At 37.6% G+C, this 17,456-nt stretch overlaps 1 protein-coding gene across 2 annotated transcripts; it reads right to left on the bottom strand.

The window, feature by feature from the left end:
* Positions 1-11,762: 11,762 nt before the first annotated feature.
* Positions 11,763-16,918, bottom strand: LOC142617183 (BAG family molecular chaperone regulator 6). Of its 2 annotated transcripts, none has more exons than XM_075789918.1 (3): positions 16,706-16,918; positions 13,696-15,527; positions 11,763-13,493 (listed from the first exon to the last, which is right to left on the bottom strand). In XM_075789918.1, the coding sequence occupies exons 2-3, from the start codon at positions 15,436-15,438 to the stop codon at positions 11,949-11,951; spliced, it is 3,288 nt and encodes a 1,095-aa protein (XP_075646033.1). In that variant the 5' UTR covers positions 15,439-15,527; positions 16,706-16,918; the 3' UTR covers positions 11,763-11,948. The 2 variants fall into 2 exon arrangements, with proteins under 2 accessions (XP_075646033.1, XP_075646034.1); XM_075789919.1 differs by having other exon boundaries at positions 11,763-13,307.
* Between the last annotated feature and the right edge of the window lie 538 nt (positions 16,919-17,456).

The following is a 17,456-nucleotide window of genomic DNA, read 5'->3' as shown; positions in this document are numbered from 1 at the left end:
CACTTTATAGTGATAATTCCCTGTTGGAGTAATAAAGGCAGTTTTCTCCTGATCTTCTGCCGCTAGTGGAATTTGGTGATAACCCTGGAAGGCGTCCAAAAAACTCATCCAAGGATGTCCGATGGTGGTGTCCACTAGTTGGTCGATGCGCAGCATCGGAAACGAGTCATTTGGGCAGGCTTTGTTTAAATCTGTGAAGTCCACACATACCCGCCATTTTCCATTTTTCTTTTTGACCACAACCGTGTGCACCAGCCACTTCGGATAGAAAATTTCCTTGATAGCCCTAGCCCTCTTAAGCTTGAGCACCTCTTCCTTAACGGCTTCAAAATGCTCCTTGGAAGAATGCCGAAGGGGCTGCCTTCTAGGAGGAACAACGGGATTGACGTTCAAATGATGACAAATAAAGCTTGGGTCCACCCCCGGAGCCTCATAGGGGTCCCAGGCAAAAACATCGACGTTGTTCTTTAGAAACTCCACCAATTCCATCTTCTCTTGGTGTGGCAAACATGCCCCAACCTGAAAGAACCTTTCGAGATCATCCGATATCAGAAACTTCTCCAAGTCTTCACATATGGCTTCCTTTGCTGCCACCACATCAGGCGCATCCAGAGTCATTAATTGCTATGAGTCTTTCACAACCGAGAGCGAGGATTATGCTTCGGTCTGATGCAGCACTGCGGCCGATATGCATTGCCTGGCCACCAGTTGGTTGCCGAGAATCTCTTCAATGTACTCCCTTGAAAGGAACTTAACCTTGACATGCAAGGTAGAGGAAACAGCCCCCAAAGAGTGCAGCCAGGGCCGGGCAAGAATGGCTGTGTATGGGGAATATGCATCGACCACAATAAAATCCACCTCGACCATCTCCGAGCCAGATTGCACAGGCAACCGGATCTGTCCCTTCGGTATAACGGCCTTCCCCTCAAAACTTATCAACGGCGAGTCGTAAGGGGTGAGGTCCTCCTACTTCAACTTCAGCCCTTTAAATAAGTCAGGGTACATGATATCCGCGCCTCTGCCTTGATCAATCATTACCCTTCTTACATCATAATTCCATATCCTAAGAGTAACTACTAGGGCATCGTCATAGGGTTGGATGGTCCCAACCTTATCTTCCTCTGAAAATCCCATGACGGGCACATTCAGCTTCAATCTCTTCGGCTTGGAGCCCCCTCCTCGGCTTGGGAGTGCGAAACTGCCATCACCCTAATGGGACATGAGCCAGTTCTTCCAGGCGCAGCGAAGATAACGTTAATCGTTCCCAAAGGAGGGCGAGATGAGTTATTCCTCTGATTATTCGAGCCAGACTGACTGCCCTGCCCGCTAGGTTGGTACAAGTGCTGCTTTAACTTTCCTTCGCTGACCAGCTGCTCCAAGTGGTTCCAGAGGGTCCGACAGTTCTCGGTAGTATGACTCACGTCTTGATGGTACTGACAAAAGAGATTTTGATTCCTCTTGGCAGGATCCCCTGCCATCTTACTGAGCCATCTAAAGTAGGGTTCCTTACGGACTTTCTCAAGTAGCTGGTGCACTGGTTCTCGAAATACAGTATTAACAGTCTGAGTTGCCGCCGAGCCAGATTGCCCGGAGTAATCTCTTTTCGGCCTGTTGTTGTGATATCTGCCCGACCTGAAATCCCTTCTCTCCTGTGGGATAACCTTCGCCTTACCCTTCCCCTACTGTTGGTCTTCCTCAACCCTCTTGTATTCGTCGATACGATCCATAAGATGACGTACACTCCGTATGGGTTTTTTGGTCAAGGACTTCCTCAAGTCATGATCAGTGGGAAGGCCCACTTTAAAAGTATTGATCGCCACCTCATCAAAATCACCATCTATCTCGTTAAACATCTCCCAATACCTGTCGGAGTATGCTTTCAACGTCTCGCCCTCTTTCATAGCCATAGACAACAGTGAGTCCAATGGTCGAGGAACTCTGCTGCACGTAATGAACCGTGACGCGAATGCTCTGGTCAGTTCCCCGAACGAACCTACAGACCCTGATTTAAGACCGTTGAACCACCTCATAGCAACAGGTCCCAAGCTAGAAGGGAAGACTTTGCACATCAGGGTCTCATTGTGAGAATGAACAGTCATTCTCTGATTAAAGTGGCTCACATGTTCCACCAGGTCAGTCCGGCCGTTATAAATGGTGAAGGTGGGTTGGGTGAACCTCTTGGGGAGCCTCCCATTCTCAATCCTGCGTGAGAATGGCGATTTGGAGAGTTGGTGCAACGGTTGGCTCATGGCATCGTTCCCTAAGCCCCTGGAAGGGAGCTTCCTGTTCCTATGACCCGGTAGGCCATCCTCTTCGCAAGAGGATGTTTTGCTGAGGGGCGACCATGACCTCGAACTGTAACTACTTCCCCGGGATTCCCCCGAAGAGGTATTGGATGAGGGTGAAGCACGCCTCTGCCTGACGCGACGCAGCTTCTTCTTAAGGTGATCAATCTCCCTCTGCATGGCTTTAGCACCATCGTCATGGGTGGTGCTGTCTCCTCCACTGTGAGTATGACTCGTTCTAGGATACTCGGTGCGAGCGCTACTCTCTCGATCCCTCCGGTGCTCAAGACACCCGTAAAGATCCTCAGGTTGCGATCCTTGAGATTCTGCATGGTGTGAGCCTAAGCCTACCATGATGTTCGAGTTCTTCCAATGCTAGATTCCCACAACGGCGCCAATTGTAAGTGCACAATTGCACCTGGACCCAAAAACACACGTGGGCTCAAACCCAATGAGCCTTAGACAATTAAATTTGTAGAGTGTGGGTTCGCAACCTAGTTTAGTGGTGCTCGAAGCTTGATGAACAGGCTAGAATGTTACAGTACTTACAAACAATGGATAAATAAGGCAAAATGAACCTCCGAGGACGTAGGCCGAGGACAATTTGTATATTATTTCTCTTTTTTCTTTAAAAGGTTACAATCCTTAGTCTTTCTCTAGTTCTTTTTTCTTTACAAAAAGGCTTCCCCTCTCTCTTCTACCCCCTTCTCTCCTTAAATACTTCATTTCCTTCTCATTTTTTCCACGTGTCACCCAAAATCTCCTTCCACCACCTTCTTGAAATCTTTAAATACTAGCTAGAAGGCTGAATTCTACTGTTCAGGGGTCACTTCCCCATTAATGCGGCCAAGGAGGTAGGTGCAGGGTCTTTAATGTGGAGGCAGCAGCCTTTTTCTGAGATATTTCTCTTACACCGCCATGTCTAGAGAGTATTTGGTTTCCCTCTTTAACCTACAGTCTTTCCAGAACTCTGTCTTGATCTTTCTAGTGAACCTCCAAGTAATCACAGGTCTGTCCGAGGAGAGACTCTTCCTCGGATGAATCATCGGGCCCTCGGCTTGTAAGCCAACTCGCAGCCCTAAAAGCCTTTAGTCAAGAACGAACTAGCGCCCATTGATAAAGCCCAATGCCCAAATACCCACTTAGGTTTTTTCACTCCCCACAGATGTATTCCCCTATCAATTTTATGTATATAGACAAATGGTTGATATGTGTGTGTGTGCGCACGCGCGTGGACGTTCTTGTCCATATATATGAGCAAGATGAGTGGTAGAGATCATAAAAATTTGACAACTAATTTTAATTGTATCTATTGTCAAAATTTTAGTATGAAAACCAAATTCATTCTTGGTTTTTTATTATTATTTATATTGATTACATTAGTTGGTTTACATAATACACATATTTTAAATTATACAATAAATATAAAAAATAAAAATAAAAATTTGCATACCAAACTCCAAAAAACACTCTCAAACTCATTTTCAAAGTTGTTACCAAACACTGGAAAATAATATAGTTTTCTAGAAAATGTTATTTGAAAAATGAACCATTTTCTAGAAAATGTTGATGCTGAAACAAACCAAGCTTAAAATAAATCATAATTAATACCTAACCATAATTTGACCTAAAAAACATTAAAAGTTAAAAACAAAAGGAAATAATCATCATAAACCTAAAATTCTAAAAATTACAAATTAAATACCAAAATTAATGAATAACGAAAGTATAATTGTAAATTTTGTCCAACCCTCCACATGATTATGTACTATTAAGCAATGAAGCACAGCCAAGATTGATGTTTCTTTTTGGTGTTCACGTTCCCGCTTTGATATGCCATGAAATCATCATATGCCATAGCCATATTTGGGCACTTAGAGTTTCCAATACATGATATGTATCCGTTCAAAGCCAATTCAACATTCAAGATTCCCACATTCTTCGAACCCTTGAACACCTCGAGAGAAGTTGATACCTTCAGTTCTGCAGAATCCTTTTCTTCATCAATCCCATCGTAATTACTGTGATCATTACTCTCACTCGTACCATCATCCATGTTATGAGACCAAGGATCTTCATCAGCAGTATCATAGCAAGGATCTTCATCAGCACTATCATACTTGCACTCTTCTTCCTTAATCTTAATGCTTTCAAATAGTGAGTGTAGGTCACACTTAGCCTTCCCTATGAACGAGTCTTTACGCCATCTACGTGCCTGGTAAATCTCGCATAGCATAGAAGAGTTATCAGAGATTGAAAACACAAACTTCTCGTCCCATATGGGGTTTGAGCCTCTAGTGGAATTAACCTTGCTTTGGATCTTCGCTTCTGGGCAGATATATGCATCCACATAAGTCTTTGTGATCTTTTTAGCCTTCAGATAAGCAGATTGAAGATTAACCTCCAAAACTCTAAATTTTCCACTCACAGAAGGAGATGGCTGAACCATCCTGTCACAACCTTGAAAAACAAATTTCACGAATTACAGAATTCAAGGAATCGTATATGTAGGTCTAAGTTTTGTTGATATCAAAAAAAAAAAAAAAGGTTTTGTTTTGTTTTTATAGAGTTGTGTTGTGGGTTTATGCTTCACCGAAAAGGAGCAGGATTAGGATTGTTGATGTGGTGGCTTGAATAGTTCGTCTCTTGGAAGGACTTGGAAACCTAGTCCTTGTTGGTTTATTCTGCTGACTTAAGGAATTCAAGTCCAAGTTGGAATCTGTTATATTGTACAGCACGGCTCAACATTAATTAGCCAAAATTGTGGCATCTTGCAACAACCCTAATACACAAGCAACAGAAAATATATGCTATGCGGTAATTGATGTATTGATGATCAAAGGCAGCCGCAACTTTGATTATTAGAATAGGGCTTTCTCTATTCCCTGGTAATTGTGAGTTTTTTTGGGTGTGTTTGAGGCTTGGGCTTTTGGTACCACCTTTGTAATCTCTTTAATTTGTTAGTGAAACTTTCTCGTCAACCCTGCCCGTGGACATAGGCCAAGAGCCGAACTACATAAATCTTTGTTCTCTCCGTGTAATTGTTTGTTCAGTTGTCTATTTCTATTTTTTATAAACCCACTATTATTTGGCTACACACAACAAATAAATATTTATACTTCCGCTATTCTGAACAAGGATTGTTAGTATTCTTTTCCACCCTAAAAAAAAAAAAAAAATGATTTTGCAAAAATAAGATCTCATTGCCTTTAATATATTGTTTACTAGCATTATTCTTGTACTATGCATGGCTTGATGAAGATTCATATGTAAGCTAAATTATTTTTAAAAAAATATTTAAAACTAAATTACTAAATAAATAGTAATGATAAATGATAAAATAAGTAAATAATTTTAATAAAAAAATTACTTTTAGAGTTTAGACTTTATTAGTGTTTATCTATATATTTTTATATTTTAAAATTATTTTTGTGCTTTGTGTTAATTTCTTAATATGGAATATGGAATGAATTTTACCTAAGTTAAATAGTTTTTAAATATTATTGCTTAATTTGAGGAGATATATCCTAACAAATGATATAAATTAATTTACTAATTAGTGAGAATAGTTTTAGCACAACCACGACTTCTAACTTTTATTATATAATATATGATTTAACTCCAAAATCCTATTAGGTTTTGCAAATAACACATTTTTTATAATAAAAAAAGAGTAAATTTCACAAACCTACCCTGAGATTTGTGATAATACCAACTAGGTCCAAAATATTCTAAAATCTACCAATTTGGTCCTTAAAAAGAAACTTTGTCCCTGATAGCCAAACACCAATAATTTCATTTTCTCATCTTCCTCTCTCTTTCCTGTCTTGTTCCTTTGCCCTTCTTCTCTCTCTGTTGTCTGAGTTCTCTTTCTCAAAACTCTCTCTAACTAAACCTTAGCCTTAGTGAAACTCATGGCTTGGTCATCAGCATTAGCAACACTACCATGCAAAGATCCTCTTGATTCCCACTGCAATCAATGCCGTCAACAGACTCTCATCCCTCTCTCTCGCAACGGCGTCATAGATTGCGGCATGGCCGATCTTGTGATATGGTGTGTTTTTTCTGGTTTCTCTTATGAAGATAGTTGGGATTGTGCTAGTTTTCTGTGTTGTTTGGCTGTGATTTTTGTTGGTTTTTTTGGGTTTTTTTTGGGATTTTTAAGAGATTTCATTTGGAATTGACAAAGGTATTTGTGTGTTGTTTTGCTTGGATTTTTGCTGGTTTTTTTGGGTTTCTCTTGGTTTTGAAAGATATATTTTTTTGTGCCTTTTTTGTAGAGTTTTTTTTTTTTTTTTGTAGAGATTTTGATACTATTTTTTATGGATTCAGAGATTTTGGTATTGTTATCATGTTGATTTTTCTGGTATTTTGGGATTATTTGTAAATGGTATTTTGAAAGTAATGGTGTTTGGCTGTTAGGGATTATAACCACTTAAATAAAATCAATTTTTGACAAGCTTTGCTAAACAATTAGCTTGAGGTTAGAGAGAGAGTTTTGAGAAAGAGAACTCAGAGAATAGAGGGTGAATAAGGGGAAAGGAACAAGACAGAAAAGAGAGAGGAAGAAGAGAAAATGAAAGTAATGGTGTCTGGCTGCTAGGGACAAAGTTTTCTTTTGAGAACCAAATTTGTGGGTTTTAAAATGTTTTGAACCTAGTTGGTATTATCACAAACCTCAAGGTAAGTTTATGAAATTTACTCTAAAAAAAAAACTCGGTTTATTTTCTATAAAAGTAGGTATCATTCTCCTTTGCCATTAATCCAAAAGTTTTATTACATCATGTGCCAATGAATTGCAATTGTTTTTCTCCACCTCTATCCAAACCAATCAGAGAATGATTCAGTTGAACTAATTCCTGCAAGCTTAGAGTCCACATAACCAATGGCCACACATCAAATCGAGGATTTTTGATTCAATGTAAACCCAATTAGAGTAATCATATTGGTCCATGTATAATAGAAAAATGTGTAGAATTTACACAATTTTGCCTAAAAATGACCTACATCAATTCGTATATAATTGCGTAAATTTACAAGTTTGCTATAGTATATATATAAATTTATACTAGCACTATTCATTTTTTATTAAATTGTTTATTTTTTTTCTTTACGTATCTCGAGAATGAAATATAGGAATGAAAAAATTGCCCGATCCACAAGTACCCAACCTAACCCGCAAAGCAAATGGGGTAGGTTTGGATTTTAAAAACCCAACCTATAATGTGTTTGGGTCAGGTGCGGGTATTCTGTATACCCACCCCAAACCCGACCCATACACATATATTATAGTAAAAAAAATTTAAAACCCTAACTATAAATACTAACTTTCTCATTTCTCTAACCTTAATCCTTCATTCTCATCACTCACTCTCAAGTCTCAGTTGCCCTCCCTCTCCCTCACTCTCACTCTCACTCTCACTTGCTGCCGCCACCCTCCTCCTTGCCTCCCTCACCTTGCCATTGCCAGTCCCTCCTCTAGCTCACCGGTCCATCCTCTCTACCTCCCTCACCATGTCACTCACTCCTCCACCTCGTTGTAGACGCCGCTCCCTCCTCCTTGCCTCCCTCACCTCACCTTGATTGAAAAAATGAGGGATTTCTGTTGGGTTTTCTAGGTTTGTTGTGGTTTTTTTTTTTTTTTTTTCTTTTTTGGAGTTTTGGAAGGGTTGAAATAGTCATAGCTTTCAGGTTGTAAATGGCTGATCAGTTGTTGTTTTGTGAGTCATGTGATATTATAGTGTTTTAGTGTTTTAAATTTTTAAATTTATTATTTCATCTTGAAAAATATTTAGGATTTCTGTATTTAGGTTTGTGATTTTGAAAGGAAAAATTAGAAATCTAAAATTAAATTATTTTGTAGATTTGTGTGATACATTGATATTGATTTATTATTATTACTATTATTTATAAATTGGCCATAGTTCAGGGACTTTAGATTAGGCCTTGAAGGGGCATAGCCGAAAGGCCCACACGGGCCCATAAGGGCAGGTATAGGGATAAAAAAAAAACTGTTTAGTTAACAGGGCGGATTCAGGTCACAGGTGGTGGTGTGGGTTTAGGGATAAAGAAACCCAACCCGTTGCCATTCCTAATGAAAGAAGATGGTAAATGGTGGTTGCTGTGTGTGAAGAAAGAGAAACAATTAAAAAAAATTAAGTTAAATTGATATTTTAATAAAATTTAGTGTGAAATAGGATGTAGGGTGTTTTGAAAAGTGAGTAAGTAAAGTAGAAAAAGTAGATTCCGAAGTTAAAATAGATAGAAGTCTTTCTATGAGCTAATGCAAATGCTTCTATTCAGCTATTAAATTCTTATTTATTAATGGGGTTTTTTCTTGGATTTTTTTTTTTTTTTTGTAGGTAGGAATCGAGACCCATATTTTTTATTTGTCAACAAAAAAAAATTACTAGTTGAGTTAATTTCTTCGTATTCTATCAATCTTCTTTTCCTTTTTGAAGTTATTCTTCTATTTTTTTTATATATAAAGTTTTTCTACTTTATTTGACAAAGAAAATAAATAGAATGTTAAATTGCAAAGTATGCCCTTAAATTTTGGAGGTCTTTAAATCTTACACCCAGAAATTTCAGAATTTAGATTTTACCCCTAAAGTTATGAACTGTTTGGATAGTTAGCCGCTCCATTAGTGTTGTGCTGATGTGTCCATTAAGTAACATATAAGCCAACCATTTATGCTAGATGGACAAATCAAATTGCACCACATGGAATTAGCTTATTCTATATAATTAAATAACTAAAAAAAGCTTTAACAAGTTAAAGTAACTCCTAAAATTTAATAAAATAAAATTATTTATTTTTCATTTCAGCTTGCTCTCGTAATAACATGGATGAACAGAATATCAAGCAAATTAAAATCGAGATAGATCAAATACATAAAATTTGAACTAGGTGGTTAATTGAAAATTGCTCAGGTGGTTTTCTTATTCTAATATTTAAAAATTATGCTTTCAAAGGGAAGGGGGGGGCGGGACTAACTAATTAAATTTAATTCCCAAATTAAGAGAGGATAACATAAAATAATAATAAAAAATAAAAAATAAAAACCTTCTTTATCTAATAATAATAATACCTTTTATTTTAAATGAAAAATACTTTTTTATAACATGTCTACTTATAAAGTTATAATATTTATAAATTTAATAAATTAAGGCAAGAACTAGTGTATTATAAATTTGGATGTCCATTGTTGACCTACTCATTGGTATTGCTTGGGTTTGTTACTTATGTAGGGAGCCACATTAATACTCGGTTCTACTCATTACCATGTCTATCAAATATTTTATGCTTTTAATTTATTTTTTTTTCAACAAAGAATTTCAATCTATAGCGTCTATTCTTGATGATAGTCATATTTTTAGTATAGGTGAGAATTGAACAACAAATCTCTTATTCAATCATTAGAGATTTTACTAGTTGAATTAATTAGAACTCACAGTATGCTTTTAATTTGAAATGATATTTCGTTACTTTTCTACAACAAACCTTTATATATCTTGAGCATGACTACTATCCTGTGAATTATTGTTGGTCCTTATTCTAAATTATATAGAGAAAATTAACTCTGAATTAAAGGTGGAAGTTTTTTTATGGTCGTTTTCACCACATTTTCTACAAGCCTGATCACCTTGTGAGCCCAATTTCATATGTTATAATATATTATTATTTATTCTTTTAAGTATGGTCCAAGCCTATGCCACATATCAAGAAAAATAAGAGAGTGTGGTTTTGGACGATATGACTCAGTTTCTTTTGTACCTTTTTCATGAGTTTAATCAGTATGTGATGCTAAGTGGGCAAGGGACATTGCTAGCACCTCAGGCTAATGAAGGAGGTATTTTACCTGAAATTTCCACCCCAAAAGAGTTGTTATGCTTTGGCTGTCTATGACCCAAGTTTTCTGATCTACCCTTGTTGTTGGCGTTAAACAAATAGCTGACCCTAAGTGGCTAGCTTTGTCTGCTACACCAACCACATGTAACCTCTAAGGACTTGCCATTACTTGGAAACATTAGCCCAAGAATTTAGGCCACCTCATCTCCCAAATTATATATAAAAAAATAAAAAATAAAAAAACATGTCAACCCTTTTGCCTAATTAAAGCAAATATGACCATAATCTCTTTGGTTAACATCTTGGAGTACAAAGATTATTATATTGACCAAAAACTAATAACTAAGAGCACCCCAAACTCAATAGAAAAGCCTAAATCAAATTCAAAACAACTAGCCACTTGTTACCCTTTAGAGCTGAAACTTTGGAGTATAAGCCTACTCAACCAGCAACGATTCTCAATATTCTGAAACTTGGGGGTGGAACTACTAGTATAAAGGAACCTACTCTCTCTCCCTCATGATGTTTCTTAATTTCCTCTTATTACTGTTTGTGAGTCAAAGTTTCAGACCTGATGTTCTAAGTGCATTTTCTACATTTTTGCTATTATAATTCTAATCTCTCTTGTTAATGCACCATTCGCTTTGTTCATCATATTATAAATTTCTAATTTGACTCTCCACAAATAATCATTTCTAAATAACCCAAGGAGAGATTTGGGCCATTTTTGCATTTTTGGCCCTTGTCACAAAATGTGCCCAACAAAGTGATATAGTCATATTATTGTTTAATATAAATATTTCTAATAGTGATTTACACGATCCTGCCTAAAAAAACTAGTTATAGATGAAGCGGCACTCTGAATTATTTTTTTGCTAAAAAAAAAGGTATATATATGACACCAAAATATACGGTACAGTAATTATAGAACAGCCTCTAGAGCAATTTGAAGCCAAGAGAGAAACAAAAAGGACCTCGAGGCCTCCAAGCTAAGGCTTTAAGGATGGCTGTAATTAACTCAGGTACATGATAACAGACTACGGGTTGCATTTCATCTAGTAAAAGAGAAGACCTCTTTATAAGCAGTTCCAGCTTCCAGTCAGACTTGCCGTGCTTCTCTCCCACTAAGTAGACTTCAGTATTCGAAGCAAGTAGCATCAGGCCTTTCATCTAGTTTGATTGCCTCTCGGATAGTAAGGAAAATGGCTGTAGTACGATGTTCCTCTCCATTGATTTTTATTGTTTTCGATGGCTTCCACTATTATCAAAAAGATTGCCAAGCTGCAGGACTTGGCTTTCTATGGTAGACATAAGGTTGATGCGTCAGTAACTTAAACTGTTCTTTTTCAGCTCTGGTTGCAATAAAAGAACTACACTAATAATTAGCACTGGATATGATTTCAAAGGCATTTACTGAACTATGCTAAAAAATGATCTAGTTTCTGTGCAGCCATATTGAACAAGATAAAGATTAATGTGTAAAGGGGCATTCTTATTTATTAATGCAGAGATTGTGCAAGCATATGGTTCACAAATAAGCACATACAAAATATAAATAGCTTCCATTAGCATAGAAAACGGCAGTCCGATTTATATCTATTAGCAAATATACAAAAACATGATATGTTTAAGATGACAACCTGAATCAATCTTGTGTCATAGAGCCAACAAAGTATGAGCGGAATTATTAAACTCCATTAGTAAATATACAAATATATTATAAGTTCAAGACACAATACAAAGCAATTCAACCCAACACAACCTTAGCATCACGTGGATATAGTTACAACTCCTTTTGAGAACCAGAGACACTACATTGCAACACCAATGGCCCTCTCCTTAAGGGCTTTATTAGCTGGTTTGAAACAAGCAGATCTAGATGAGGCTGGTTTTCTCCTCAGTTTCTTCTTCCTAGCCAACTGTTTCTCCAAGTCTCTTACTCTTACAGTCAAGTTGGATATAACAGTCAACTGCTCTTTTCCTGCTGCAATCAACTCCTCCATCATCTCCCTCAATTTCTTGTTCTCTTCCATAAGCTTTTTATCACTTTCCACACCTATGTTGCACTCATCAACAGAAACCTGGCTGGCAGTAGGTGATAAAGGTAATGGCTCTCCTTCCCCTTCAACTTTCTCTAAATGCAGTGGAACCTCCTCACTTTCAATTTCAGACCCAATAGCCTGGTCAATCAGCACTTTATTATTCTGGCTTTCATTTTTAGCCTCTTCCGCCTCTTTCTTCTCCCCCCCAATTGCTACAAGAGGCTGCTCATCATTATCTTCCACAATTTCAAATCCAATAACCTGGTCAATCAGCACTTTTTCATCTTGGCTTTCGTGTTCTGCCTCTTCCTCCACTTTCTTCTCTTCCCCGATTGCTACAAGAGGCTGCTCATCATTATCTTTATTCTCCCAAGTTGGCACTTCATTGCTTTCTCTTAGTTTTGGTGGTGATTCCACTGCTAGTTCAAGTGTTGCATCGCCAGGAATAGACTTCTTCTCTTCATGGATGTCAAGTGCCTGCTGCTCCAATTGACTTACAGTTTGAGTTTCATCATCTGGTGAGATCACATTAACTGTGACATTACATTTCCCCTCTCCACCAGTTTCGACTTGTTCATGCCTCTCAAATTCAGAAGCAGCAGGGCCATCATCAAACACTCCACGCCTTTCATCTGTTCCCATCAAATCAACCTGAGTTTGCGAAGTAGCATCCACTGACATGTTAGATTCTACTTCACTTTGTTCAACTTCACTTTGTCCCGTTCCAATTTGATTGTCCTTGTCAGACTCATAAACAGTAGGGTTCTCATCAGTTCCTCCTTGTGTAAATTCCATCTCAGATTTGATCTTCTCTTCTTCAACCAAAGGAAGGTCACTGGATTGCTCAGAATATACAATATTTTCATTTTCTACATCCTTCAATGCTTCTTGACAAACATTTAGCTCACAATTAAGTACCTCATCTTTTTGTTCCATAATTTGCTCTGGCTCAGCCTCTTTAGGCACAACAATACTTGTGTCAGTAAAGGTAGACCCCGAAGTTTCCTCACTTTGGAGGCTCGACACAGGGCAAAGCATGCTTTCGTGTGCCTCTACCATTCCAAGCTTACTATTGCAGTTTCCCTCGGGAGAGCTTTCGCCAAATCCTGCTACTTCCTCTGCTTCCTCCTCTTGCAGGCACAAACTATTAGAGGTCTCAACAGTGTGCTGTTCCATATGTTTAGTAGTGGTGGTGGACACCTCCTCGATGGATTCTTCAGACTTGTTAATCATCAGAGAATCAAGCTTATCCTGTAGGCTTACAAGCTCCCTTGCCAAGGATTTTCTTAAATCTCTAACAATTGGGTGCAAGCCCTGATATATGGTAAAAAACCAAATTATAAACTACAATGCAAAACAAATAGTCTAGCAATAAAGGAGAACATAGAATGAGATTAAGTTGATAAAAAAAAAATTGTCTTTAATCTGTACTATAATAACAAGTTTAATTTTTCCTCTAAAGTCCATTCATTAGGAAAATAATACAAAAAATAGTGAAGGACTAAAGTACACAAACCTGAATTGTGTCCAATTTTAGCAGAATCCTCATTATGGTTTCTCCAATTACCACTTTCTGCTTGTCATCTCTTTGAAGATCAGAAGAAGACTCCAGGACCTGAATCTGATTCTGAACATCAGCCACCTGCTGACGAACTTCAGCTAGTTGCCTCAGTTTCTTCAGTTGTTCCCACTTTCTCACCTCATACCCATGATAGGCAGACTGTATAAGCACAGCAGCTTCTTCCTCAGACAGGGTCTTTTTCTTGAATTTACCTTCATCACCAGCTAATTTAGATGAATCTATCTCTTTCTTTGCTTCAATTTGTTCCTCAGTTTTCATATCTCCTTCCTTTCTTGATTCTTGAACCTTACATTCTTTACCATCTTTTTCAGATTTCTCTTGAGAACCCATCAAAGGATTAAAAGGGAACTGAAGCTCAGACCCACCTCTTAAATTCCTATCCTTGTCTTCACTGGTTTTCCTATCCACCACCTCTATAACCTTTATCTTTTTGTTTGGCTCCACCTTTTTGCTGCTATCTTGAGTTATTGGAACTTGAGGAGTCTTCTTTTTAAAGCTTGATGCTGCAGTTGCCAAGGAAGTGTCATTATTTGATGCCTCTTTTGAATGAGCAGGAGGACTAGGAGATCGGGAACTGCTATTTCCATTTTTCTTCCTTGGTAAAGGATCTACTCTCAAACAAACTGGAGGTAACTTGGACATCTTTGGTGGGGATGATGTTTGCTTTTCACTTTTGCTACAAGGAGGCTTGTCCATGGTATTGGCACCGCTTCTTCCTCTACTCTGAGTGTCCTCTGAACTTTCCTCCTTATGCAATTCCACTTGCTTCACTGGAATATTTTCCTGATTAGTAGCGTTCTCCCCCAATGACACCTCTGAATCACCCTGACTCTCAGAAATCTTTTCATTTGCTGTAAGTACATTAGTGAGTTCATGACTTTGAGGAGGATTTACTGTAATGAACTTGAAAGTATAAGGTGGCTCTTTTTCCTTATTTTCAGCTTCCTCCTTATCATATGGCATCCAGATAATGGGAAATGGGAAATGTGTCCTCTTCTCCTCATTTTGCTGATTCTGAGTCCTCTTTCCATCTCCACTATGAAGCAAAGTTCCAAGGCTATTCATGGCAGGTGGAGCTGGAACCTTATCAGACTCTCCAGTTTCTATCTCATATTCAAGAGGTTTTTTCTGCTCTTTTCTTTGCATGGACTCTGGTGGAATCCACACAATTGGATAGGGATAATTCTTGTCCTGAACAGGAACCATAGATTCACTTTCACTTCTTTTCTTTTCAGCCTCCGGCTCCTGCTCCACAATCTTCACAATTCTATCATCCTTCTGATTGTGCGCGTGATTTGGACACCCACAGCAATGATAGTTTCCGGCAGGCACATTCTTGTCATACTCATATCTAGGCATATCCATCGAGTAGTGTGGAGGGGGTACATATTGAATAGGGTAGGATTCATGATATGTAGGATGAATCCCACAACAAGACATAGGTGAAGGTGGTGGAAAATGAGGGTAAGGAGGTCTAAAACTATAATAACCCGGGAAGCTGTTATGATTGCAGCATGAATGCCACGGCATTGGGTAGCCATAGTTTCCACCATGAGGCCAACACTCACGTGGAAGGTTGGGGTTGCTTGGATCACTCTTCATAGCTTCCAAGCCCGGATGATGATACTGAGTAAACTGGTAGGGCTGTGAGTCCATGTATCTGTATACAGGCATCATTTTTGTCCCAACCTTTGTAAAAGGTTGAACCACCCCGGCAATGCTTGGAAAAAGTTGGGAGTTTCTTGCTCAGAAAAGTATAAGCAAGACTAAAACACAAAACAAGGAGAAATCAAATTAGCCCAGAAACCCAAAAAAAAAGTGACTCAAAAGGAAAATCAACTGAGACAAAAACGCTAAAGCAGCAAACACAAATCACATCAACGCAATAATGCTCATATGATGGTGCATTGTTTACAAAAATTTCAATCAATGGAGGAGGAAATTTATGACAAAAGTTCTATGCTATAAAGAACAAAATTCAGTATATGCATGTACAAGAGAAATCAAAGTCCAAATTAATAAATTCTTTTGTAGAATACAAGAAATATGGATAAAAATTTCTGTATGTTGACATCTAATTCCAGATCATAATAAATATGCAGGTATCAACTCGAATTTTCTTAAACAACAACTTTCTTTAGCAATTGAAGTCATCGGAGTTCATTTTTCCTTTAAGAAATTATAAATAAACAAATAAGAAGAAAAAGTCTCTCAACTCAAGTTTTTTGCCCGTTAAAGCTAATTTTGCATACATTATTAGCTATGTAACCAGCATATTGTTTATGCGAACCACGAGTCTCTAAGACTTGAGTTCCAGTATCACGAGTCTCTAAGACTTGAGTTCCAGTATGAAGAATTCGAGTATCTAAAACTTAAATTCCACCGGAAACTTTTTTTTTTTTTTTTAAATTAAACCATCTTAGGTTTTTCTCTATGGAACTTGAGGCTCGAGTTCCAAATGTGACCACATAACTAATACGTTTGCAAAAATAACTCTTAACGGGGAAGAAAAAGGCCCAAGTACAGAGAACACAACACATAAAAACAGCTAAACTGACCTTAATTGAATGCTACATTTTCAAACGGACCAACCAAGCACACAGATTGCAATGTTAGGAAAAAACAGAAATTCAGAATTTACACTTAAAAGATTGCAAACCCAGCTCTCAATTTCATTAATTTCCTTATTTACATGACTAAATTACATTACCTCAACTAAACAAGTAAGAGCATTTTAACATTAAAAGCATTTTTTTTGCCAATAGCATAATTTTAAGAATAATTTAGAAAAAAAAAAAAAGCACTGGCTCAAAGTTATTTAATTATGTGACATTTTTTGGAAACTCAAGTTCCAAGCACAATCTGATCAAACATAATGCTTCAAACTCGAATTTGACAAACTTAATAACTAAATAAGTTTGTTCAAGTGAAAGCAATGACTTACAGTTAACAAATTTATTAATTTCCCCGAAGAAAATGAAAACTGGTTTCAGCCAAACGGTTCCACACAATCCTTATTACAAAAGTTTTCGGCACCCGACTCAATCCACGAACCCAGAAAAACCACGATTCAAATTCTTGAGCTTTCTCTCTCTCTCTCTCTCTCTTTTTAGTTTACACCAAATCTTTTTCTCTGATACGAGTGTCAGATATGATCATATCAGCCTTTTATAGACAGCCGTTAATAATGTTTCTGTTCCAGATCTTTCTGCGCTTGAAAGAACTGTCTGGAATTTTCTTGCCACGTGGATATAGTTAGGAAAAATTGAAATAAGAGTAACGTGGCGCTTTGTGATTGGATGATGGGTTGGAATTGCATGAGATATAGAAAAAGCTGGTTGCGGGGAAGTTGGTAGAGCCTTCGGGAAATCTAGATTCAGCTGCTGACGTGGCACGTGGGTCTGTCCAGATGTTTCTGGTGTTATGTAGTGATTTCTTATTAATCTTAATCTATACTTAACAGTTAACATCACGATTTAGACCCCAAAAAATAAAAAAATAAAAATCACGATTTAGAGATTTGAGCTGCTAGCCTACGGGCTAGCCAGCCCAATAATGTCGGTTCGGGTTGGGTAATTGTTAAATCGGGTATGGATCAAAATTTGAGAAAAGCTAGATAAAATACTTGTCAAAAGAAAACAACCCTTATTTGGCGAAGGTAACCCACGTTACTCCTGACATTTAGATTCTTAGAA

The sequence above is a fragment of the Castanea sativa genome, chromosome 11 (assembly GCF_040712315.1).
Source record: "Castanea sativa cultivar Marrone di Chiusa Pesio chromosome 11, ASM4071231v1".
Lineage (NCBI taxonomy): Eukaryota > Viridiplantae > Streptophyta > Magnoliopsida > Fagales > Fagaceae > Castanea > Castanea sativa.
The sequence above is the reverse complement of the archived record's forward strand: the minus strand, read 5'-3'. Positions and strand labels throughout refer to the sequence as shown.